The following is a 24,690-nucleotide window of genomic DNA, read 5'->3' as shown; positions in this document are numbered from 1 at the left end:
CTGAGTCTGATAAGGTTTTGAAAAACTTGCAGCCTTGGTTGAAACTGTATTTTAAACCAAAGGGTTACAACAAATCAGAAAGAGATTAACGTGCATACACAGTCTTTTTTATATCTTTGGTACGAGTGCTGCCACAACAGGTTACCTATTCTATAAATTGTGTTAACATTTTTATCCACATTTTGGGACAGTTTAAAGTCATATATCGCAAGAGCACGTCTGCCATAGCTATCTGTCACCTTAACCAGAAACCCTAGTAATTTTATCTAATTGAATGGCTATTTTTTACTAAGAACGACATATTATGTACATTTTTCTGCTCTCTCGTTTTTGTTGCAATTTTTTGCATTAATCAAGAAATTTTCAAATTAACTCACAAAACCTGTGACATAATTGGATCACTCATTTTGGAAGATGAGACAAGCTGCAAAGTTTCATGTGTGTTTCCTACATTTCAGCAAAAACCAAACAAATACCGAATTCATATCCCTTCAAAATTCACTTTTATTGTCTGCTTAAAAGGCACGGTAGGCTGCTTCGAGCAGGGCAATAACTTATCGACATTCAAACATTACATTAGTCATTCAATAAAGCTTTGACTGCAGTCTGCTATTAAATAAAATGAAAAGATTTTGAGTGTCAGAGTAGAAATACATTTGCATGAAGCGATTTTAAACACATTCATGGCCAGAATGATAACATGAACACAAATGTCCCAAGCTTATCAAGAAAATAAACAAGTTAGTTTTGTTGCACAAAATCCCTTCATAGAGGACAAGAAGAACAGTAGACGGATATTTAGAATTTATGCTGGTATATAGGTAGAACTGCTGTCCAGCAATGTGACGTTTCTTCTAACAACACATCCCTCTCAAATTGGCTTATAAATGCATTTGACAACAATCACAACTACAGATTGCTTGTATGTCGTATATGAGTGCATTTGCAATATAAAAATATTTTTCTAGCATCTACATTATAACATGTTCTATTTGCAAATCTGGAAACTGATTTTCATCATATTAATGCATAAACTTATTACATTCAGTGGCACACAGAGGAGCTAATTCTATCAATATATTTTAAGTTCAGTAAGGCATTAAAGTATTTACAATGATAATTAGTAGCCGGTTGTGTAATACAGCGTGTTCCTGGTGGATTACGCATTTCTTTTTTGCATGCAGTCATTTTTTTAATTTTATGATACTACTTATAGGGCATCTAGTTCAAAGCCTTGGCATGCAGACCAAAGATAAACAGAAAGCTGGAGATAAATAGGAACATGTTACCTTGTGCATAAGTGACTTTTTCAGCTGACATTATCCTATAGCTATGGTTCAAAACAATAAAAATCAAAGACATATTTCTTTTGACTTATGACTGAACCGAGAACTTGCCCATAGTATGCCATGAAGAGGAGGAAGACGAACCCATCTTCATTCAGAAGCGGACACAGCCATTAGATTCTTCGGGGCTGTCAAAGTCGATTCCTTCGCACAGGGACTCCTTCAAGAAAAACGAAATGTCACTGACATTCACAAATGAATTCCTTACAGCAGCAAATCCTGTTTAAGGACACTAATAGAGTCGACTTGAAATTATGTGTAGAGAGGTAAAACATCTGCATTAGCATGTTCTCAGTGAGTGCTTAATCATAAACACTTCACTTTGATCAATACTGAAACACCCTTGGATTCCACAATTTAATGTATTTAAAATATATATTCACTTGTTTGCCACCGTTTCACCATTTTAAAACATGTATTACCATCTTAAGTAGTTAAGTAAGTACATCTTAAGTAATTATTTTTCTTTTATTACTGCAGCCATTTATTAACGTAACAGTGAATCGATATATGATGGCGTGTCCTTGTTAAGGCCGCTAAGATAAAACAAACCTGATATCAACTTCCACTGTGCAAAGGTAACAGAAAGTTGGAGAAACCTAAAGGCTAAAAACCATAAAAAATGCACCACAGTGACAACATATAAACACATGGGTTACAGTGTGATGAGTTGAATTATGGGAAAGAAAACGAAGGGCCAGCTTCGAGTCTCCAAAAATACTCACAGACAACTGCTTCCTATCCGAGTCTGAAAGACAGGTTTGGAGAAAGAGAGAAACAGATAGAAATGTGGAGAAGGGCTGAAGCACTGAACCCACAATGCGAGGCCAACAAATACACAAAACATACAAATATGAATATGCACTTTAAATTTGTGATACTTTTTCTGTTTGTCTGGGTGTGTTTTTTTACACAACCTCTGACTTGCTGTATTAGTTGTTTCGTTTTTTTATTTTATTTTTTCCCATCAAAGTATACGGATTTAGAATAAGTATGACTGGATTATGATTTTTACAATATGTACACATGATCGTTTATAACAAACTACTGAACAAGGTAAGTCTGCTGTTTGTGTGTCTTTTGCATCCAGTAAAGGCTGACTAAACTAAGGAGCTTTCCTCAGCAAAAGGTAGACATGCTGTTCTGCATATTCAAGCTGGGGACAGCCCAGTGGTGAGGCAGAGGTCATGCAAAACAAACGTCTGAGAGCACATTAAAAGACAAGGGCCACCCATTCAAAACATGCCCTGAGAGAGAAAGACTGATGGAGAGGTGGATTTCATGTGCGTCAGTTGCAACACAGACACTAAATCATCGAGAGGATCCAAAACTGAGGTAAGGAGGTGCCAAACACAGGGTTACAACTGTGGTGGGATGTGACCGATTACAGTTGACGGCGACAGATTTAGAGGGGGAACCCGTGACTCTGTGACTAACTTGGCTTTGCCGTCCCTCTGGCATCAGAGCCGATGGGGTGGGGGCGAGTGGTAGCCAGGGCTGGTTGCCCGCGCTGTAGAGCCGGGGCCGCTTGACCTGGTCGTAACTGGACAAGGGAGTGTAACTATTCCGCCGATGCATGAGAGCAGAGTCCCTCTGGATTTTATCCTGGCAGAAGATGAAATACCGCATGCGTTAAGGGAAAAAAGATCTGTGAACACACAACAGCAGGGGACACCTGACAAGACACGGCCAGGCAACGTAGCCGCGATCGCCACACTGATCCACAGCAACAGACAACCGAAGCTAATGAAAGAAACTGTTTCCACCCACATTCCACAACACAAAACACTAACGAACAGTAACAGTACACCTCTGACTGCTTCTGTCTATTGGGTATATCTTCTAAATTACAACTGTCTGTTATAGAGTATATAGAGTTATAGAGAAAAGTAATGATTAGATCAGCCAAGCAAGGCAGCATGCTCATCTGTGGCTTTCATCAAGGGGAAACTGTGCCAAGATAACTTCTTATGTCACATTCATAGGCTCATGGCTCAAGCCAGGCTCATTCATTAAGGTTAAATATCAAAGGGGTATAACAAAACAGGAAAGGAAGCAAAGCCTCACATACAGGGAATAAGGTGTGATTGCATTGCATTTGAACTAAACTAACAAGACACAACAAACAACAGTCCTTTACATTTGTCGTACATTTTGAACGACACCTTAAGATTTGCCTATTAATTTAGTGAGCAAGTAAACAATAAACACATATTTTGTACATATGATCTTCATTTAAAGCTTTTATTCAATAATGCCGAATGCACATTGACGCAGCAATGTGATTCTGTCAGCTCCATTCGGAGCAACTTACAAGAGGCCGGTCTCGATGTGTGTTTACTGCCTCCACATTAAGGTAAAACATTTCCACCATACAACCTATAAGATAAAAGATGGAATGTATTTAAATTCTCTTCTGATGTTGACGTACAGTGTAATAATTACGTTTTCAGGCAAAGACTTACCATATGCAACAGGGGTGAGCTTGAGCACTGTGTGGAGCGGACATTTCATGTATGGAAGATCTTCTGTGGTATGGAGAAAAAAGAGTAAAGAGTAAACCATATATGACCGTCGTCTTCTGTGATCTGCTTCATCTATGTGTGTATATGTTGGTGTTTATCTGACCTGCACTCTTGTCCAGGAAGTAAGCTAGGAGACAGCGCATCACGGCCTGGTGGCAGACAACCAACACATTGCCCTGTCTCTCCAACTCCATGATAACCGGCTCCAAACGCTGAACGAGATCTTGGTAGGACTGACGAGCAAAAGGAGACAATTACGGCCTAAAATATTAATGTCATGTTTAAAAGGACTTTGACAGCTTGTAAACAACAGTGAATGATAAGAAAGGAAGCGGATGGAGCTAAACCGATCGCTTGTTTTAGTCTGGTGATGAGGTACAAACTAGACAAATTCAGTTTCACGGGACACAAGGGATTGTGAGGACTGGTTCAGGTCACCTCTCCTCCTGGGTAGCGATAGTGGTACTTGTCCTGGTCCCTCAAAGCAAACTCTTCCGGGAACGTCTCCTGGATCATCTCGTAGGTCATCTCCTCACACACACCCTGCGAAAGGATAACGAAACAGAAAAAAGTCGACGGTTATTTCACTACAGAAAACAAAGTTGAAACGCTAGAAACTATCACCTACACAACCCTTCAGTCAGTTTCACAAATAATAAGTCCAGGAAAATTTAAGGTGATCTTAAAGATTAAAAAGTTAGATATTTGTTCGATGGAGAATATATAAATTCTGGCCAGTTCAAATTTCACAGCACTGTGCATACATCAATCAGGCATAACATTATGACCACCTTCCTAATATCGTGTAGGTCTCCCTTGTGCCTTCAAAACAGTTGTGACTCATCAGAGGATGGACATGGGCCTTCTGAGGGTGACCTGTGGTGTCTGGATACACAACCACGTTAGTGGGGGCCTTTGGGTCCTATAGGTTGAGGATTAGGGCCTCTGTGGATCAGGTTTGTTCCAGAGCATCCCACAGATATTTAATCAGTTTGGGATCTAGGGAATTTGGAGGCCAGGTCAAAACCTTATGCTGTTTTTTTTTAATGTTTTTTGAGTTGTTCCTAAACTGTTTTTGTGTAAGTAACATCCACATGAATGCCAGGTCCAAAAGTTTCCCAGCAGAACATTGAATTGTCACAAGATGGTCAATGTTATTTACTTCTCCTGTCACTGGTTTTAATGTTGTGGCTGATCTTATTGTATATAGGTTCCTTCTTTTTATGTATAATTCTGTTTTTTTTTAATACTGTACATGTATACTTTATTGGAGTAGCTGTGATGAACCCAGTTCCTCCTCGGGGATTAATAAAGTTTTTCTGATTCTGATTCTGATAAGCGCTTTTCATTTAACGTGTTCCTTTTTCTGTGACCATGATCAGGCCTTTAGTTGCTCCTCAGGATGTTTCTTCAAGGTGGCAAACGAACAAAAAAACTCAAATGACTTGCGCTTTTCTACTTCTTACATCTGCACTGACACATTTCTGTCTCAGAAAACCATCCAAAATACAGCTTCCGTCCTTCTAAACCAGAGCCCTGTGAAACTATAATAATTGTTATGACCTTAAAATCTGAAATGACAGGGTACTGACGGCATCAATCTCATTGAGGATCTTCCACTGTTCATAAGGCACGCCAAGCTCCTCTGCTGTCTGGATGGTCCTCCTCAGCTGGCTTGTCCACACCTTCAGATCTGACAGCTTGTGCTCGTCAATGAATTCGCGTAAAGCGTGGGCGAACTGGGATGTATGTGAGAGACGGAGAGAGAAGGAGAGAGGGATCCGTATCAGCCTGTCCATCATTAATGGCATTTCGGTTTTATTTGATTATTGTGTAAATGGATAAAGGCAAGGATATGGGAAATGGAGAGGATTAAATTAAATAAAATCCTCATAAAAATGAGGATTACGTAGGTGAACCTGGACAATCTAACCTGTTTCCCTCGAGGGGAAAGTTCAGAATCTCCACCGATGCGCCCTTCAACGTTGTGGTTGCTCTCTCCGTGGCGACACAAATAGATGGAGTGAGAGTGCACGTGGATGTTCATGAGGTAGTAGACAATCTTGCTCTGGATGTAGTCCTGCACCCGGTTCACCAGAAAACGCCGGCCCACGTTTATAACCTTGATAAAAGAGAGGTCCCTGCAGATGCCAATGTATCATGAAGGTGAATGAAACTGTTGCTTACTGTCGCCATCTAGTGTCTATCTTCTGAACTGTAAGGACAGTTTTTTTTTAAGTAACTTTTCTGTTTGCTTAAACAATGAAGTAGTATTAATGTTTATTTTGAATTGTAATTATGAATTATCATATAAAAATAAAAACAGAGACGTTAATAAGTCTTACTTGTCATAGTCATCAGGATCTAATGGCTGATAGGTGACCTTGTAGCACTCAATTCGTTTCAGGAAGTCATCCATTACCCTCTCTCTGTGTCTCTCAGGATAGTCCGGGCTGGACACTTTCACTTCCTGTTACAGGTATTTAGCACATTCAGACTATGTGAACATGCAATGCAGTTCTTACATAAGGCTGCAGGTAGTGTGATTATTAATAGATCATGGGCTTGACCTAGACAAGAATTCAAAGTCATGTAGGTGACATAAGATCATACCAGAATATTAGCAGCAATGACATCTGGGTCGTCACACACTGACTCCACAAAGAACACCTGTTGGAAAGAGTGAAACCTCTTCAAAATGAGGTCTGAGACTAAATGAAAATATCCATGTTTTCTTGTTGACAGATGAGAAGAGAAGAGAACTATGTGCTATTTGCTACTGGCAGTAATAAAATAATCTTATTTCTAAAAAAAAAGGTCACACTATTCTAAATAGACAAAGCTTAAGTATGTTCACCGTCACTATTTGATTGGACTGTGCATTAAATAGGTCATAGACAGTATGTACAGTATGTCCTCAAGTAGACATGCGAGATACAAGAATAAAACTCACTGTGTACTTATCGCGTAGTGTGTGCATTATAAAGAGAAATGTTATTTCGAATCAAACATAGTAAGCTGTGCACTCACTGGAAATGACAATATTAGCATTGATCTGCTGAGCAAACAGTAGCTGCTGTTTCTTGCGGCATCAAATCATTATCGACTACAAAATGAGCCCAATGAACATGCAGATGACTTCTATTCAAGAACAGTATCGTGGCACTTTAGTGAATAATTATAACAGTCCATATGCAGTTTTGAATTTGGTTTGTGTGTGTTGTCTAACCTGGAATTGTTAAAAAAACAAAAAAAAAAACAAACAAACATCAGATTTCCACTACAGGGAAATGGAAATAAATTAATTAAAACTTGGAAATCATGGAAACACTTTCTTAATTAACCCTCTACATAGATGTAGGAATGATATAAGGTGGCCCAGACATGCTGCCTCTGTGTGATTATTAATTGAAACTTCTTTTGTCTGTCTTTCATTGCCAAGTGCCTTGAGCCACTGTGATGGTCCAGTGTGATTTTTATGGAATGGAAGAATCTCAAGTTTGGTGTGACAGCTGAGTTTGGGGTATGATCTTGCTTGGTGGGTGAGATTATATAATAATTGCTTTTTTTTTTTTCTTGTATAACTGTAAACTTCACAATAAAAAGAACTGTAAAAGAAAGATAAATTAAACGATGGCTACAGTTGAGCCTGAGAGGTGTCCATTGTTTCACACTGCCATTTTTGTTTAATTCAAAGTGAGATTGTGTAACATTTAAAAGATAAAAAAAAAAACACAATCTTCATCTGAAAATTGATTCAATAAAAAAAGAATATATTCCTGCCCCGAATCAAATATTAAGTTTTGACTTCATGTCTCGTTTTGCTCTTAACCTCATTATACTGTCATATATATTACACAGCAGCACACAACGATGTCTTTAAAGCAGCTGTTTCAAGTGAAGTGAAGTGAAGATCTTTTTGTGAATGTGTCCAAAAAGTGTTTCAGCACCTAGTCTCATTTTAAGTCAGGAGAACATGTTGAGCACAAAAACTTACAGAAACAGACTGTTGAGTTCAGCTTGTGAGTTTAAATACCAGCATGAAGAGATCAAACATTACAATTACAGAAACAAAGTCTAATTTTACCTTAAAAGCATTCTCCTTGACAAAATCCAGAATAAGGTCTCGCCGTTCTCTTGTTGTGTTTGTTGCATCGAAAACCTGATAAAAGACAGGGAAACACAGACAGTGTTTCTCTGTGCTGAAATGTTTGTAGGCCAGTGTAGGATTAAGACCATCCTAATGCCAGATGTGTTTCACTTCTGCATCACATTTTTCAAACTGGAAGTGAGCCAACACAGAGACACGGCACCGACAGAGAAACGGATGCACATTAAAGCAAAGAGAGAGGACTTACTGCAATCTGACCTCCCTCCTCCGTCAGATACGCCCTCACATCCTGCAGAGCTACCAGAGCACACTGCCTGCAAGAGAGAAGGCAAACATAGTGGCAGCCCTTCGTAAAAGCCACTGAAGCTCACAATAACTGGAATATGCACTGCAGTAAATACCTCATTGTAGCTGAGAGGCAGACATTGATTCTTAGTGTTTTTGAATATTTGATTATAGGCTGTTTTTTTCTTTTGCTTATCAAAGATTCATGTCTTTTTTTGTGAGTGTAAGGAATATCTGTAGTATTTGGGTGAAGAGATAATTTTCCCATCTCCCTTTTGTTGTGTCCAACCACAGGGACAGTTTGATTTTTATGTGTCAGAGAAATATGAGATATCTTACTAAGATTTCTGCTGCCACCCTAGAAACATGGAGGCATATAGAATAGAAAGAAATACATGACTCAGTGACAATAAACAGTATTTATCTGCAGAAAATGTCTTGATTACAGGTACTGGTAATCTAGCTGGAGGTAGACTGATGGCTGGGATTTTTCTGACAAATACAAAATTATTCAATTAAGTTAAAGAAAGAAAGATTTTGTTTTCTTCCTGAGAGCTGCATGAGAAGATCAATACTATTATCCCTTCTGTGGGATAGATATAAAACTAGCTGTAGTTAGCTTAGCATAGAGCGAAATTGGAGAATAGCGGGACTATCAGATGGGTTTTGTTACCCTTGGACAAAGCTAAACTAGCTGTTGCCCCTTGTCTCCTGCCTTTAAGCTAGGCTAGGCTAAGCAGATATGTAAATTCCTAAGATGTCGACCAGTATCTCTCTTTTGCATTGCGACAGTTAACATTTGGAACAATCTGTGAAGGCACGTTTGATTTCTCAACAGCCAAAAGGCCAATTTCCCACACTGTCAAATTATTCCGTCAATCGCCAGCTGATAGCTTCAACAAAATGACAAACCCTCAGAATTATTTACAGCTACCGTTTGACCCAGCATGGATACTTACACAACACTCAGGAGGCCGTGTGTCAGCCTCAGAGTGACAGCGGCAGCTTGTTTAATATCTAGGTCACAATTCAGCACTGGGATGCTGTCAAGGGCCTGTCACATGCGCGGCGAACCTCATTTAAATCATTACCACCAGCTAAGATCCAGGACTTTGTTCATCTTCCTGGAGAGCTCAGCACTGATTCAGAGTCCCTAACTGCTAGAATTAGGCGGTCGTTATTTATTGATGTTACTCTCTGTGTGTGTCTGTCAGTTTAAGAAGACCAGGATGACCCCGGCTGAATATTGACTGTTGGCCAAAAACAGCTTAGTCACTGATGCAGCAGTGGAGGCTGCAGAATAGCAAACAGACTTATGTTGAATGGAAGAAATGTGACACTCAGGCAGTAGAGGTGTTGTAGCTTCTCTGCTGTTGTATAGATAACGCACAAGATCCCGTGTAATAATGAAAAAAAGCAGGACTTACTTCCTTATTTTCATGGCTTCCTCGTTGTCGTGGCGGAAGAAATCATAGGACTTATAAGCTCTGACGGCCTCCCTGCGATACACGCCCAGGTTAAACACTGCAAAAGGAACAAATGACATTAACACTGTGCCCTGGCTGAGGTCCCAGAGCTTATTTTAAAGTCAACACTTTCATTAATTTGAGATTTGAGATACTGTGACATACATTTAAACACCGTATACACACACATCTAGTAGGGTACACTTTGAAACTGTCATTAAAGATTTTCATGAGCTTTAAATTTAAATTCTTCCCCAGGCTGCAGATTTACAGTCTCAGAAAGGGGTTGTTTTTTTGTTTTGTTTTTGCTCTACATGGATACAATTTAACTAATGTGACAAAGAATGAGTGAAAGTATTGTAAAGTTTAAATATATAAAGTTCTCATCTCACCAGCAAATCTAACTGTCCTGCTCTAAATAATCCAAATGATTAAAACAACACTCAATATTTTCTGGCAAGACTCTGTTTGCGATGGGCCGACAGTCAGCACCCAGATTTAAAATATGGATGCTAAGTTAATTAATTAATTAATAAAACTGCTAAATAATAGTCTATACACCATAATATTATGTACTGTACATTAACTGAATAAGACAAAGTCATCTATATTGTATATAGATGTCCATGTCGATTGCAACTTAAAATGTGGGCCGTGAATTAACTATTCTTTCCCTCAAAATATTTTTCTTATAATTTACAATCATGCTGAAACTTAATGAGAGGTGTGCTACCTTTGGTTGGGACTCCTATCCAGTTGAGGTAACGTGTGAGCTTCTTAGAAATGTAGGTCTTTCCTCTCGCCGGAAGACCAATCATTACAATCATTGTTGGAGAATTTGTCATGTAGGAAGCCCACGCTGCAGAGGAGAAATACGCACATAGATGAAAGTCCCAAGCAACCACATCTGACCCCTCCAACGTTAGACACCTTCACTTCAAAAGATAATGCTTAGCAACAGGCAGACGCGTGTGGTAAAGTGTTGATGTAAATGTATGCATCTTGGAAAAGTCAGGCTGTATTTCAACACAGCTGATGAATGATCAATGTAAATACTGCACCCGAAGAGCCTTTTGTTGCTAATATAACAACTGGGTCATGTGTGTACTGGACAAAAATAATTGTCACTTTAGGCTAAAATATTGTCTGTGGACTGGGTTCAAAGAACAAATTAGAAAAAGAAACGTCCTGGGACAGAAAAGCAATTTCCTTAAGAACATTAGAAACCACAGAAGGTTTCCCTCAGAGTACTTTTAATTCACTGGTCAGAATTAATTTATCAGTGTCCTAATAACTGGCCTTTGTATGTTGGAGCCTTAATGAGGGAAACTTCTCCTTCACAAAGAAGTGATTTGTGAGCTCCTTCCACAGCGAACAATGCAAGGTCTAATATTACAGGACGTCCTGAAGCAGTCATGCAGAAGTTTACTTACAGCATTTCTTCTCATACAGCCTCTGGTCTGCTTTCTTGGCCTCTGTTGAGTTTGCAGGGCCATTCTCCCTCTGAGGGTTTGACATGTTGAAGTCTAGTTTGAGCTCAGTTCAACAGCAGCTCTCTCTCAGAGGGACATGGGTCTGAAACAGAGAGACAGAACACACATGTGCAGCATTTTCCTCTGACAGAAGAAGACACACAGAGCTGTAGATTATTATCATTTTTTCTATTAACATTTATGTATCCAAGGCAACGCCGACTGCAGAATATAGGGCGCAGATGAGCTAAAAGGATGAGAAGAGAAAGCGATGCCACATCATCTGGTCAATGAAAAAATCCACTTGGCTTAGGAAACTGTGTTTAAAAAGCCGCACGAGAGCGAGGCAGACAAACATGTTTTCTCTCAGTGGAACCGATTTGATCCACGCATGACGCCTTTCCAACAGCGTAGCATTTAAATGTGTTGTTTATTTACCTGTCTCTCTCTGTGTGATGAGTCCTGGTGGCCAGCAACGCCTCTGCGGACGCGGTTACGCACCGGATCTTCTGCCTCACCGAGGATTTGCGTCCGCCGCTGCGGCCGGTGGACCCAGACTGGTCGGCCTGTCCTTGGTACTAAGGTTTCTCCTCCTCCTCCTCCTCCTCCTCCTCCTCAACCGGCTGGCGTCTTTCCAAACTGGAGGTGCGCACGCTACGTCAGATTTTACCGTAACGCTCATAATAGACCCACGACAGACCTACGTCCACTGTTAACCAATTCAAAAGCCCTGAAAGCAAAACCATAAAGTCTCTCCAGAGGATCGGGTGAACAAAGACGAGGAGCAAAAACATTTTAAAAAAAAAATAATTGACGGCAGCATGGATGAAAAAAAAAACTTTATTCACCTCTATCAAACATTTTCTTTAAGCATAACCAGCTTATTTGCATAGTTATTTTATTAAACAGTGGTCCTCAATACAAAAAGGCAGATAGTGGTCCGAGAGCCATTTACAGGTACCATAACAAGAGCTAAAACAGATCCCCCAAATAAATAAAGCACAAACAAATCACAATGTTCCTCCTTAAATAGTATAAAAAGGTTCAAATCAAAGTGGAGCCATGTGAAAAGTCCTTTAAACACACGCGGACACCCATTTTGATGTACTGGCTTTCAATAGCACACTCCTTCTTTCACTGTCTTCTTGTACTATACTGATGAGAAACATGAGACTGAACATACTATGTACATTATCGGCATACAACTCATTTACAGGTCAATTTGTGTCCACACACCTGTACAAGATATCTTTGTAAATCCGGATGCCACAGGAGCCTATTTTTAACCAGAAGAACATTCAGGGGTCAGAAGTGAGGCACTGGGTTTGTGGCACGGCTGATGGAAACTGTGGTATGCCAGATCAGCTGAGCAGCCAGCAGTGGTATGTGAGCGATTGTCAGAGCATCTCAGGCTTGTGAGTGACCGATGAAACGCAGATGGAAGTTTCATCTGGAAGGCACGGAAAACTAAATATACTGTCAGTAGGTTTGCACACTTATTTATTTATTTTTTTGTCGATGAGAAGCTGTCTGCAGCGAGTTTCCTTGCTCTCCAGTGTTCGACTGTTAGTAGTTGTTTTCACATTAGGGCTTGATTTTCCACAGCTGCAAATTAAACAGAGGACATAGAAGTTTTCATTAAAAAAAAAAATAGTACGGTAAGAAGACATCTTAAAAAAAACAAAGTGACAGAGGTGCATCCCTCATTAAACAATTCAACTGAGCATTTCTTAAGTATTTTCTGCTTTCATTGAAGGTTTGCCATTGTACTGTACTTGCTAAACAATTAAGTATAGATTTTTCCAGATTGTCTGGATGACCTCAACCTCATATAGGTCACTAAAGTTACCAACATCAAAAAACTAACAGCAACAGAGGACGACTGTGACGTCACCATACTGTGCAAGGAACAAAAAAAATTGCACTTGAACACATCACAAAGACTACAGCCAACGTTCAGCTGGCAGATACATTGTGCACTGACGTAAAAGGAAATTAAATTATGTTGATCAGTCGTCTACAGTTTATTCATTCTGGATGATGATGTCAATGTTATAACTTTTTGGGATTTGAAAGTTCAGATGAGATGAGAACAAAAACCAGACTAGCCATTCTGTGTGTGCCTTCTTGACTTTCTCCTTGAGTTTCTTTTGTCACTTCTGTTTCTCTTCACCTCCACTGGTTCATTAAGCTTAAGATTCTGACTGGCTGCATTCCTCCCCCAATTTACCATGCTGGATCGGCTGAAGGTCTGCCATCAGAGGTCCACCCCGTTGCAACGGTGGAGGACACACCACCAAAACTAGGGCTACATGTTTTTTCACAGCCATGAGGCTTCCTTGTGGGGTACTAACAGCTAAAAAATCTGGAGTGCAATACGCAGCTTTAAAGTGCATTTAAAGCTCACTCATTCATTAAAGCGAGGTAATTAACATATAAAAATCTGTCCAAATAGGAGCACCAGAAATCACTGGAACACAATATCATCTTCTCACGATGCAACTTACTTTCGTTCTATTACGCTCACTGAGAGAAACTGAAACACAGAAACTGAGGGGGTGTAATTTCAACCTCTTTCATTAAGACTCTACTCACTCTGATGTTGAAACCAAGCACGTCGCTGACCACAGCAGACAAAGCAGACAGGATGACAACTCTGGTGATGTTATAGATGAGAGGGTTCACGGTCAGACCCAGAAGTCTGAATGGAGTATCCAGCTCCTGGAGGAGGCAAGAGAAAATACAGTGTTTTACGCAAGGTTCAAGACACGGACAATACCTGGGGTCAAAAAAAAGGTCAAAGCCAGAATTTATTTTGGATGGACGGAGGCTGACCACTGACCCTTCAGGGGAAATTTAACAAACACAAATATATTTCAACACAAAACCACAAATACAAACATTTCTATATGTGTTGAAAAAGTGTATTAGGGATGTCTGCAGGAGAAATAAAGTAATGTATGGAAGGTGATTAAACTGCTAAACATTAGATAGTATGGACAGCACTAGCAGAGAGACGACAAGAGAAGCCATGGTCACTTTCTACATGGTCAAAATAAGGCATCACTCATTTTTGAACAATTTGTGTAGGGGCTATATTTTTTTTAGTTAGATTTAAAAAAAAAAAAAAAAAAGTTAAATAAATAGCATTCAAGAAAAGGTTTGATTCAGCCTGAAAAATCAAGCAATATATTGTATATATATATATATATATATATACAATATATGGTAGATTTATTAATTTGAGACCGTCCCTGTTAAATAACCCGATGGACACTCCCGGAAGACACTTTTAAATATCTGCTTTATCAAATTTTGGCTGAAATAAAACATACATCCAATATTTTTACACTCTGAGAAACACGCCAGAGATAATTTCCTTTTCAGATGAATGTCAAAACCTTAAAAAAACAAAACAAAGTCAAAACATATTCTTACCTTCATCAGTTTTGTAGCTAGTTTCAAAACGTTGTTCACTATATTGAGTTCCTCTTTCTTACTGGGCTTTTTCTCCATCTTCAGATACAAATTGATCTGCAACCAAGATCAGTTTTACACACCGTTAACAGTGAAGATGTATTTAAACTTGCAATAAATGACACTAACAGGGAATCAGCTGGTGGTGTGCTGCACCCACTGAGAAATAACCTGCAACCTCCTGTGTTCTGCAGCCAGGGGGCCCTACCTGCTCAGTGAGCAGCACGGAGGAGTTGCTGTATTTGCAGTTGGTCTTTGAGCCCAGCGTGGCCAGTCGCAACAGAAAGAGGATGAGGGAGGAGCCCCACACCAAGAACTCCCAGTTTGTCATAGACTCCAGGAATGTCTTGTGGCTGTGTAGGAGCTGAGGTCGAGCAGAAGCAAAAGTGTTCATATAAGCAGTCTGCAGCAGATTAAATACTTTTTATCTTTTCTATTTTACCTTCGTGGCTTATCTTTACTCAGGTAATATGATTAAATAGTGGCATTTTTTGAGTAACTTCATCTGAACAATATTATCACCTCAACGTTCTGCAAAGAAAACAGATCTGTTCCAGCACATACGACTGACCTGGGCACAAATGATGAATGAAATGGAAAGCGCTAGTAGGAAAATAGAGGAGACGATGACGTCAACGGAGCGCTGCGGTCCTCGTCTCTGCAATGACAAAACAAGTCAATGACGCGCTGTTACAAAGACAACCCTCTAGTGGTGAAACAGTACGCAGCAATACAAGTACACAGGAGTGTTAAAGCAGGAGAACACAAACCCTGAGAAAAGAGCGAAGCGACAACCACATCTTTATGTTCTGCACTTTCTTCAGCCTGAAATGAGGGATCTCAGATATCTTGGCCTTGCGAGCTGAAGTGAGGTGGCTGAAGTACTTGGCAAACAAGAGTCTCTGTTGAGGAAACATGGACATAAACTGTCAGATATAACACTTCAGCAGTACTAGTGAATGAGCAAGGGAGTAATCCCTTTTTGGTATGCAGCAATCACAACCAGAGCAAAACATGTGTGACTGAGGAAATGAGGTAAATAAAACATTAAGAAAATTGTTCTCCATGTTTATTATTATGTTCTGATAATAGCTGCTTTGCAACACAGGCGCACGATTAAAATTAGAAGAGAGAAAGGTTCAAACATTTAAGCATACAGCTAATGATCATTTAAATGAACCCAGTGATTATATTCTCACTTAACTGTTTTTTTTCCCCATAAAATTGCTGGTTTTATCTACAAAACTGAGAGAAATTAGCAAATTATCATATTTGAGAGACTGGATGTAGCAAACGCTTGCAATTTTGTTTGTATCAACCTACAACTTCTACTTCTGCCTGCAGTGTGAAGCCAGCACTCACCTGTTTGTAGGTTCTCTCAGCCACGCACATCATGAAGAAGAACAGTCCTGTGAGGCAGACTCTCTGCACTGTTGTGATGAAGTAGAAGGTGTAGGCCCTGACATCACGCGGCCCCACCGCCATTTCTGCCAGCTCCGCCACGGACAGGGAGCCGAGGTTCGATATGTCCAGACGCTGAGCCAAGCGGAAGGCAAAGGGCAGAAGCGCCAGGGTTGCCGTCATGAGCCCGCCAAGCACAAGGTAACCCAAACCCTGCTCCACCAACTTCACCTGGTAATGAAAAACAGAGTCATCTGAGATGAGAGATGTCCAGTTAGGCTGGTGGAGTGTTACAAAGATTAGGGGAAAGTTCAATAGGGAAGATCTGTTCAAATATTCTGTCAGTCGGTCCTAACCTCCCTCCTCCCCATCTCCACCTCCACCTCACCATGGTTGTCAAGGGGGTCTCAACTGAAGTCTCCATCACCACCAGTGTCCAGACTCCTGAGGCTTCTGTTCCTGTCTACTACCCTCATCTGGGACTCCACTCTATGATGTTGAGCCTCAACGAAGTTGAAGCACCAAAACATTTATTCTCACAACCTCTTGTTACAGCAGTAAATTTAGCTCTTCACTAGCAACGATCGCTCCCTAATTACAGATAAAAGCTCTTTTTTTGAATGAACACATATTATGAATGTATATGCTATTGTTTATAAGTGATTATGTATCTTAGACAAAAGCAGAATAACACATGCTGACATTGTAATCATTGTATAATTACTTTCTTGCTCTAAAGGCAACATTGCACGTACACCCAGTTGCATCTGTAACAATGAAAATGCTGGATTTCAACACTGTGGTGTGGTTTCACATGTGTTTCACACTAGCCAAGGTGCTAGTAGTGTACCTGTGTGAGGATGATCCCGCTGATCTCAAGTACTGACATGTCTGCTTTCTTACACTCGCCCTGCTCCCAAATTATGGCACTGACACGGTCCTTGGATGGGTGACATGCCTGCAGCCAGGACAGCTGGCACTGAAATGAAACACAATAGAAACAGAGAATAGAAACTCATGTCTCCAGTGCGTGTAAAAGTAGTGTGTAATTGTGCGGAGGCCTTTTATGGATGAAGGTTGTGGACATGTCATGGTCTGTACGAAGTCAAAGAATTCACGATTTTCTTACTCGGGCAATTCCTTGGAGGTTTTCATCGTCACTGCTCTGAGGGGTGGTTTGTGCGGGGGCCATCCCGGCGTTGTACCTCCCGTTCGCCTCGCTGTCGCTGCTTCCTGTGGAGGCGGAGTCAGGGCCCTGGAGAAGCTCCTCCCACATTGTGTCATCGGTATCGGAGGCAGGGCGAGAGCCGACGTTTGGCCTGAGCCGCTCCACCTCAAGAGGCTTCACCATAATGGAAGCCCCGCTCCCTTCCTGCCCTCAAATCAAATAATGTATCTTTTATTTATAAAAACACACAAGTTTCCTTTTCCTCCTCCATGCACCTTGGTAGCAGGTAAAGCCGTGCCAGCTTTAAAAGCTTTCTACAACTTGTATACAACTCATAAATCTTGCACTTAGTTTACTTATACTCTAATTTCTACAGCAATCAAACACTTAAGCCCAAGTTATGCTTCCGCGTTGACACAGCACGAGGGGGCGTACGGACCTATTACGTCCTTGCGGACCCCCGTACGTCCTACGCAAGGGCCAGACGTGCACCTCCCAAAAATCCTCGACGCGCGTGGAGGCGACGCAACAGCAACGCAGCAGTAACGCAGCGGCATTGGCTGTGATTGGTCCGCTAACTACATCCGCTGGAGACCGCTTTTCCGGTTTCCACTCATAAACACCGCCATTTTTAAAAAGTCTTCAGTTTGGTTGGTCTGAATAATTTGGAGCTCCAACGCCAGTCTCTCTGTCTCGGTGTCCATCGTTCACTGTGACTACGACAAAAGCCGGAAGGTAAATAACTATACGAGGCGAGATACGTCACAAGAGTCTCGGTCGGTCGGTCACAAAAAATCATAGCGCCCTCTACCGGTGTGGCATTGAATTGCATTTCGACACGTAAACCCCACGCAGAACCATCACGGTCTCACGACTGCGTCCAAGCAACTGCGTGGGACATTGCGTGACCATTGCGTGATCACTATGCGGAAGCATAATCCAGCCTTTATGTGTTTAAAATACATGCTGCACCAGTTTAAATAACACACAGTGAAGCTATAAGGTTTACCTGAGGTCTCAGCGGAGGTTTGAGGTTAGACTTTAGGTTTCTCTTCCTGACAGAAGACGCTGTTGCAAATGTCGGCCTAGCTGGAGTAGGGTGCCCCTTGTGATGGGGTGTGGGTAGAATTACTTCCACAGGTTGAACGCGTTCCTCTTCCTCACTGGAGAGCTCGTCCGACGCCCGAAACCCTGAATTTCTTTTACTCTGTGACAGAAGATTGAGCCACACATACATGTTAAAAGTGATTATGTATTTTCAAAATAGTTATTCCTAAATCCGAGTGGTATTTTATGTTTTCCAGTAGTGAAAATGTATGTATGCAAACACACAAAGCTGGAAGAGCTCGATAGTTTTAGTTTAGTTACACCTGTATATTAGCAAGTGGGCATGAGACAGTCCAACAAACTCTGTGGTGCAAATACTACATTAATAAAAGCTCTAATGTTTATTGTGAGCTTTAGTCATGACCAAAGAGGGGATTGTTCACTTTCATTCTTACTATACTGTTGTTTTTTTTTTTCAAATGAGACAAATCCAGGACAAATCCTTTCTATAGATGCAGCACATAAAAACAGATAGGATTAAATTAAAGATCTCTTTGGCACCTATAAATAAACACCACTCACTTTTCATAATTGTGAAAAATGCTTGCACTGCTGAGAAACGGTATTAACATCTGTGCCCAAAAGGTTTCACCCACATTCACGCTGAGTCTAGAGTATTTAGTGGGAAGTTAGAGAACAACTCATTGGGAAACACAGGACACCATCGGGTTAATCTGTACGACATCCTGTAATTGCAACATAAGGGTTGTGTATACGCCCTAGTCATGTGAGTTTCATCCCACAGATGTTCCTATAACTTCTTAAACACCCCATCAGTCATTTAGAAGTAAAAAAAGCCACTAGGAAGAGTGGCAAATGTGTTCAAATAGTTTTGACAGCTCACTGACAAGCAGTTTGTTGACTAGAGAGAGGAGTGACTGTACCCTTCTCTCCTCGTTGCTGAACAGTCGCTGGCTTTCGTTGAACTGCTGCTCAGTGTCCTCGCTCTCATTCTTCTCCTCCGATTTTTTCACCCCTCTGCCCTTCCTCGGCCTGAAGGAGACAAAATAAAAATAAGTGTCAACGACAAAAAGTGGCAGTCACAGCAGGCAATGTCTAAAACTGTGGTTTCGAACTCCATATATAGCATGCGTCTATGCTGACGATTCTCAGATCATTAGCTGCATATTACAAACCGTTTGTATGTTGATTCTGATATTTATTCATGGCTTCTTCTGTTTTGATATGTTCAAAAAATGTAATATAAAAGTAGTTAATGTAAAAGTTGTCAGTATTTGTGATGGTGTGAACGTAAAATGAAATAGTAGTAGTGTTTAATCTGAGAATGGCAGAGTCACAACCTCATGACTTTGGGTCTAACTGTGTGCTCAAGGTGGGAGTTTCTGCATTAACCAAGAGGTTAGAGAGCGTTAGCACAAGCAAATACAGTGGCTAACAACAAGAGAAAAGCACCTCCTTCTGCGCGCGGGGCTAGTGGCGCTGCTGGCAGCTGGACTGCCCGAGGGCCACCGGCTGGACTCAGTCGACACAATCTGGCAGTGCACGGTGCCCAGCAGCAGCATCAGACACATGGGCCCGAACACCTCGCTGGCACTGGCCCCGGGGACCTCCAAGTAAAGCACCACCGCTGCCACTGAGGGGAGCAAAACATTTGGCAACAGCAAACAAAACGGTCTCTTAGGGGAGACATTATAACAGAATTCATGCTTACTAATGAGGTCTCTTCTGTGTGGTTCAGGTGTGGTGGATAACAAGTTTATTGTGGCACATAATTTAAATGGTGCTAAACAGAGTCTGTGATTTTAGGCAGTAAGAATGGACTTAAACTTGAATCTAATCGTAGAAAATCATTATACATTTTAAAAGGATCTAACATAACATAATAACTAAGTTTGTGCTTTATTTACTTAAATGATGTTACTGTTTCTTCTTCTGTTAGCAAAATGAACACACACATAATGTCCCCATTTAAGGATAAATGTTACATGTTTTATGTACAAAGTGCGTAGCATTTCTCTGAGTTAGCACTTCCATCTTCTCTGTGGCCATTTAAGAACATTAATGATCACTACCGTTGTTAAAAAAGGGGTCATGAAGGGTTTAGACAAATATGGGCAGAGATTAAATCTTTTGTGATGATAAATAATGTAAACACATTATGAGCCACTTTAAACTGTTACGCATATCACTTAGACCCTGATTCATGTCATGTAAGTGTTTATTCTATTATTTAGGTCAGTGTCATGAGAATCTTGCACGTATGAACAGGACTAGGATTAGAAATGGTGAGCTAACGTTGCATGAAGTAGAGCACGAGGATGCAGGTGGAGATGGGCTTGGATGTCACCTGGATCCACCACTGGAAGAAGAACGGAAACAGCAGCACTCTCACCAAACCCTTTCTGGTCAGAGCTGTCCATGGACTCTCTGGTTTGGCTTTGCTGAATGTTGATCCTGCAGAGAGGAAACAAACGGTTTAATCCATTATTAATGTATCCACGTAGACTGACTCACACTAGTCAAATTACATTTAATTTAAATGGCGACACAAGGCAGGATTTCACAGGCACAAACATACACAGCATGCAGTTGAGATAAGTTGTGAGATAAGTAGAGACTTGCAGGTAATGTACATGTATAAATTTACAGATTTTTTCTTTGTTCTTGAATGTTTAAATCATTGGAAATGTCGCTTCAGTCACACTCACCTCTAACTAAGTCAACATCGATGAGGTCTGACTTGATGTAACCTGTCCTCTTTGGTTTGCTCTCCAAACCCTGGATAAATGAATGGTAAGAGGTTCCTTCAGTTTAGGGACAATTCTCAACTCAAATCCACAAACATCTATTTCTTTATAGAAAAATTTGAGTGTTTTACATTTAGGTCCGCCTTTTCCAGAGATTTCTCCCAGACTTGTTGATCGTAGGCCCCGATCTGGAACAAGACACAGCACTTGCACTAGTGCACAAAATGCAATATATACCAATTTCATGTTTTTTCATCTGTTTTTGTACAGACTGAGAGAGCACAGAGAAAGCTGGCATCTTAACAAACACTGGGTAATTAAAAACATCTTAAAATCAAATTAAGAGCTTCTTATGTGTTATGGGTAGGAAACAGACATTTTCAAATGAATCTATATAAACTAGAGATAACTGGAGATAAACGTTTTGAATTAGCAGTGTAATAGTTAAAGTTTAGCAGCAGAAATCACTTTCTTTTACACTCCATTGCTTTCCAGACACGTCTACACAAGGCACATCAAATCTTATTGTTATTTTATGCAAATCAGATTAACAGCGCCTAAGCTCGCACAATGAACTGGAAAATTACAATGATGCCTCTGACAGTAATTCGACTCAGACTTACGACATTTTAACAGCATAGTAGCACAGTAAACAACAACAAAAGGTTGCATATTTTATATAAAAGTTGTGTAATTAGTCCTAATGTCTATGCCTTTTTTGTCAGTGAGCTGGACCCTTGTCAATTTAACAAACACAATAAATCAACTTGAGCTGGTGTATGCTGGATTTTTCTAGGGTCGTCTGCATCTATGAGCATGAAAATTGACCTAAAAATATGACCCATGTCAATGTTTGTATTCCATTAACTCACCACACTGTTTAATAACCACAAAACCTTTTCAGTGGCACGTTCACAACTAAAGGGAGCTTAATAGGTTAGTTAATAAACTGACATATAGTTTAGATATATTGTTAAATAAATATTGGTCTTACCTTCTCTTGATACCAGGCTATTCTGGCCATTGTCATTAGATACTGGAACCAGTGAGCTCGGATCAGGTCATTTCACATGAAAGAGGGAAGGACTGGGCAGAAATCCAGATTTGTTCACTAAACAGAAAACAAAAACAAAAACAGGTTTGCACAGGTAGAAGCGGACTAAAAAGCAGAAACGAGAGGTAGATCAGGTTATCTGTAAATACAGTGTTTAATTATGCACCTGTTAACACTAAACAAAACCCAGTTAGCTAAATGTTAGCTAACTGGGGCCGCCCGTTGGAAAGTAGCCAAAGTATCTTACCTGGAGTTAAACAGCACGCTGAGTTTGGCACAAACAGCAGGAATCCTTTAGTGATCATCACAAACTGATCCTTAAATATTTTCTTTTTATGAGTTTGAGGGGCGTCGCAGCGTCTTGTTGTCAAGTTAAGCCCACTGCTAGCTACGCATGGTGTTAGCTTCACCTGCTCTGCGACGTTTCGAGACAAATAATAAGCTGTAAAATGCTACATTTTAACATTTCTTCTCTTCATTACGCATATAATTATTTCCCAATACGTTTGTTTAAGCTGTTCTGTACTTTTTAGCTCATTCTTCCGCTTCCCTTTTCCGGGGTTTGTTGTTGGTTGAATGGGTGATTGTTTTACCCGAGTCTGGTCTTTCAGGCGACGTCCAGACTCATTACACATACATATGATTGTCAGACTATAAAACATGAACATTGCTTAAACGTTTAATACATAATTTGACATCTGCATGTTAGTGTATACGTTTTTCTCATGTTAAGTGCACATCAGTAAGGGGAAAATAATGCCTGAGAGACTAACATGAGGACAAAAATTGACCCATAATTTGTCATCTAATATTTCAGCCAATCAAAGCGCGGCAGGGGTGAGCGACTGAACAAATACATATGACATGATAATAATGGTTACGTAACTAAACTAGGTTTTATGTCGAATAAACATGTGAGCTATGAAAAGATGGGGTCGGATTTTTTAAACTGAGTTCATGCTCTATATTTTTTTTTTATTTTTATTTTTTACATATTTTCATATTAATTCAACTCCTAAAATACACATCTTGTGAATTCCAGTGCTTTTACCAAAATGACAGTAGTTATGGTTCTATAGTTTGTTAATGATGCTTCAGGCCATGTTCCAGTTGCTTTTGTATGACTAACCATCCAGAGAAAATGCTTGATTAAAAAATAGTTGATTAACTGACACAGTTTTATTTATGATTTCTGATTAAATATGCTGTCTATATACAAGATAAAGCCTCGTATGATCACGGTACTCTCTTGTGCTACTTTCTAAAGCTTCCGTTGCTTTGCTAACTTAACAGTCATCTGTGCACAAATGCTCAAAATGATAAAGTCTAAGAGAACCGCTCTGCTGCCTTGCAGGTGAGTCAGCAGGTTGTCAAGATAGAGACAGAGTCATTTCTCATTCGACTCTGGACCGTCCGCTGACAGTTGGTCTTGCTCAGCTGCACACACAATCTTCGCCTTGACCTTCTTGTTGGAGGAAATGATAAAGTAAGGGCTGAGAGCGGCGTAGCAGGATGAGAAGAACACCCTCATATCAGCCACCACTGGTGACACCTTTGCCACTGTCAGCATGTAGATCCAGATCACGTTATCAATCCCAAAGAAGACCACGTAGAGAATCACCAGGGTCACCACAGTTTTGGCCGCCCTGGTCTCTGCCCCACCGCCATGAGAGCGACGGATCCCTCTCACCTGGCGGCTGTGGCGGTGGAGAAGCAGCAGTATGTACCCGCTGGAGCCCACCATCAAGGCAACAAATGCAAAATCCCTCCCAGAGACAGCCACTCCATTGATCACATAAGATAGGCTGTCTCTAAAGTCCACATGACAGAAGCCCAGGTTGAGGGTAAAGGCAGGGACAGTGCCATTACGTGGAGCCATGGAGAAGAAAGGGGCTGCGATGCATATGGCCATGTTGAGGAGCCACAGTCCTGCAAAGGTGGGCAGGACAAGGGAGGGAAGAGCTGGCTTCAGCCTTGACAAACGGGGCCCAGCAGGGGCGATGGTCACAGCCTGAAACACACTGAGCATGCAGGTGATGCAGACTGACAAAGCCCGGCCAATGCGGTATGCGTAAATCACCACCTTACAGCCGGGATCATTGAGTAGGTCCTTCAGCCCAAACACAGTCATGGTCTGGGGGACACAGCGGGTCAGTAGCAGCATCAGGTTGGCGAAGGCCAGGTGACACAGGATCATGTCCACAGGAAGGATCTTGGGTTCAGTGCAAATGATATGGGCGTACGCCAGCAGTACCACAGTGTTGCCCAAGATGCCCATACCTGTTTGCAAGAGGAAGGAGACCCCTTTGATGGTCACACACAGATCCATGGCAGCAAGCCCTGTCAGGATTTGCAAAACAAACTGGGAATGAATACACATTGCTGCAAGCATTTTCCAAATAGTTTCCATTAACTTACACAACCAGATAACATGTATGTACTTGTATCGTACCAAGCTCACCTGAAACTGCAGAGGAAAAATAGCATGAACCGTATAACCGGTGTAACTACAACTTATAATCTTCAAAGCCCCTTGGGAGCATTGGCTAAGATCACCCTGTTCAGCCCAC

General features: G+C 40.8%; 3 protein-coding genes across 6 annotated transcripts; all 3 read right to left on the bottom strand.

Annotated features, from left to right (window-relative positions):
- Positions 1-96: 96 nt before the first annotated feature.
- Positions 97-11,397, bottom strand: pfkfb2b (6-phosphofructo-2-kinase/fructose-2,6-biphosphatase 2b). 4 transcript variants are annotated; one of them, XM_084542575.1, is made up of 16 exons: positions 11,167-11,397; positions 10,467-10,592; positions 9,695-9,791; positions 8,230-8,296; positions 7,959-8,033; positions 6,485-6,541; positions 6,217-6,341; positions 5,805-6,012; positions 5,464-5,610; positions 4,310-4,414; positions 3,975-4,104; positions 3,812-3,874; positions 3,661-3,725; positions 2,784-2,951; positions 2,072-2,094; positions 97-1,506 (listed from the first exon to the last, which is right to left on the bottom strand). In XM_084542575.1, the coding sequence occupies exons 1-16, from the start codon at positions 11,249-11,251 to the stop codon at positions 1,437-1,439; spliced, it is 1,611 nt and encodes a 536-aa protein (XP_084398701.1). In that variant the 5' UTR covers positions 11,252-11,397; the 3' UTR covers positions 97-1,436. The 4 variants fall into 4 exon arrangements, with proteins under 4 accessions (XP_084398701.1, XP_084398700.1, XP_084398699.1 ...); XM_084542574.1 differs by lacking the exon at positions 2,072-2,094; XM_084542573.1 differs by lacking the exon at positions 2,784-2,951.
- A 630-nt stretch (positions 11,398-12,027) lies between these two features.
- On the bottom strand, positions 12,028-23,432 carry phtf1 (putative homeodomain transcription factor 1). Its single transcript, XM_084542284.1, has 17 exons — positions 22,368-23,432; positions 22,061-22,177; positions 21,198-21,254; positions 21,028-21,097; positions 20,615-20,773; positions 19,772-19,952; positions 19,243-19,351; positions 18,261-18,458; positions 17,213-17,455; positions 16,934-17,062; positions 16,045-16,314; positions 15,453-15,584; positions 15,254-15,340; positions 14,891-15,046; positions 14,644-14,739; positions 13,801-13,926; positions 12,028-12,810 (listed from the first exon to the last, which is right to left on the bottom strand). The coding sequence occupies exons 2-17, from the start codon at positions 22,094-22,096 to the stop codon at positions 12,790-12,792; spliced, it is 2,070 nt and encodes a 689-aa protein (XP_084398410.1). The 5' UTR covers positions 22,097-22,177; positions 22,368-23,432; the 3' UTR covers positions 12,028-12,789.
- ora1 (olfactory receptor class A related 1) lies at positions 23,426-24,690 on the bottom strand. Its single transcript, XM_084542285.1, has 2 exons — positions 24,582-24,690; positions 23,426-24,460 (listed from the first exon to the last, which is right to left on the bottom strand). The coding sequence occupies exon 2, from the start codon at positions 24,447-24,449 to the stop codon at positions 23,508-23,510; it is 942 nt and encodes a 313-aa protein (XP_084398411.1). The 5' UTR covers positions 24,450-24,460; positions 24,582-24,690; the 3' UTR covers positions 23,426-23,507.

This window comes from Chelon labrosus (assembly GCF_963514085.1).
Source record: "Chelon labrosus genome assembly, chromosome: 4".
Taxonomy (NCBI): domain Eukaryota; kingdom Metazoa; phylum Chordata; class Actinopteri; order Mugiliformes; family Mugilidae; genus Chelon; species Chelon labrosus.
The sequence above is the reverse complement of the archived record's forward strand: the minus strand, read 5'-3'. Positions and strand labels throughout refer to the sequence as shown.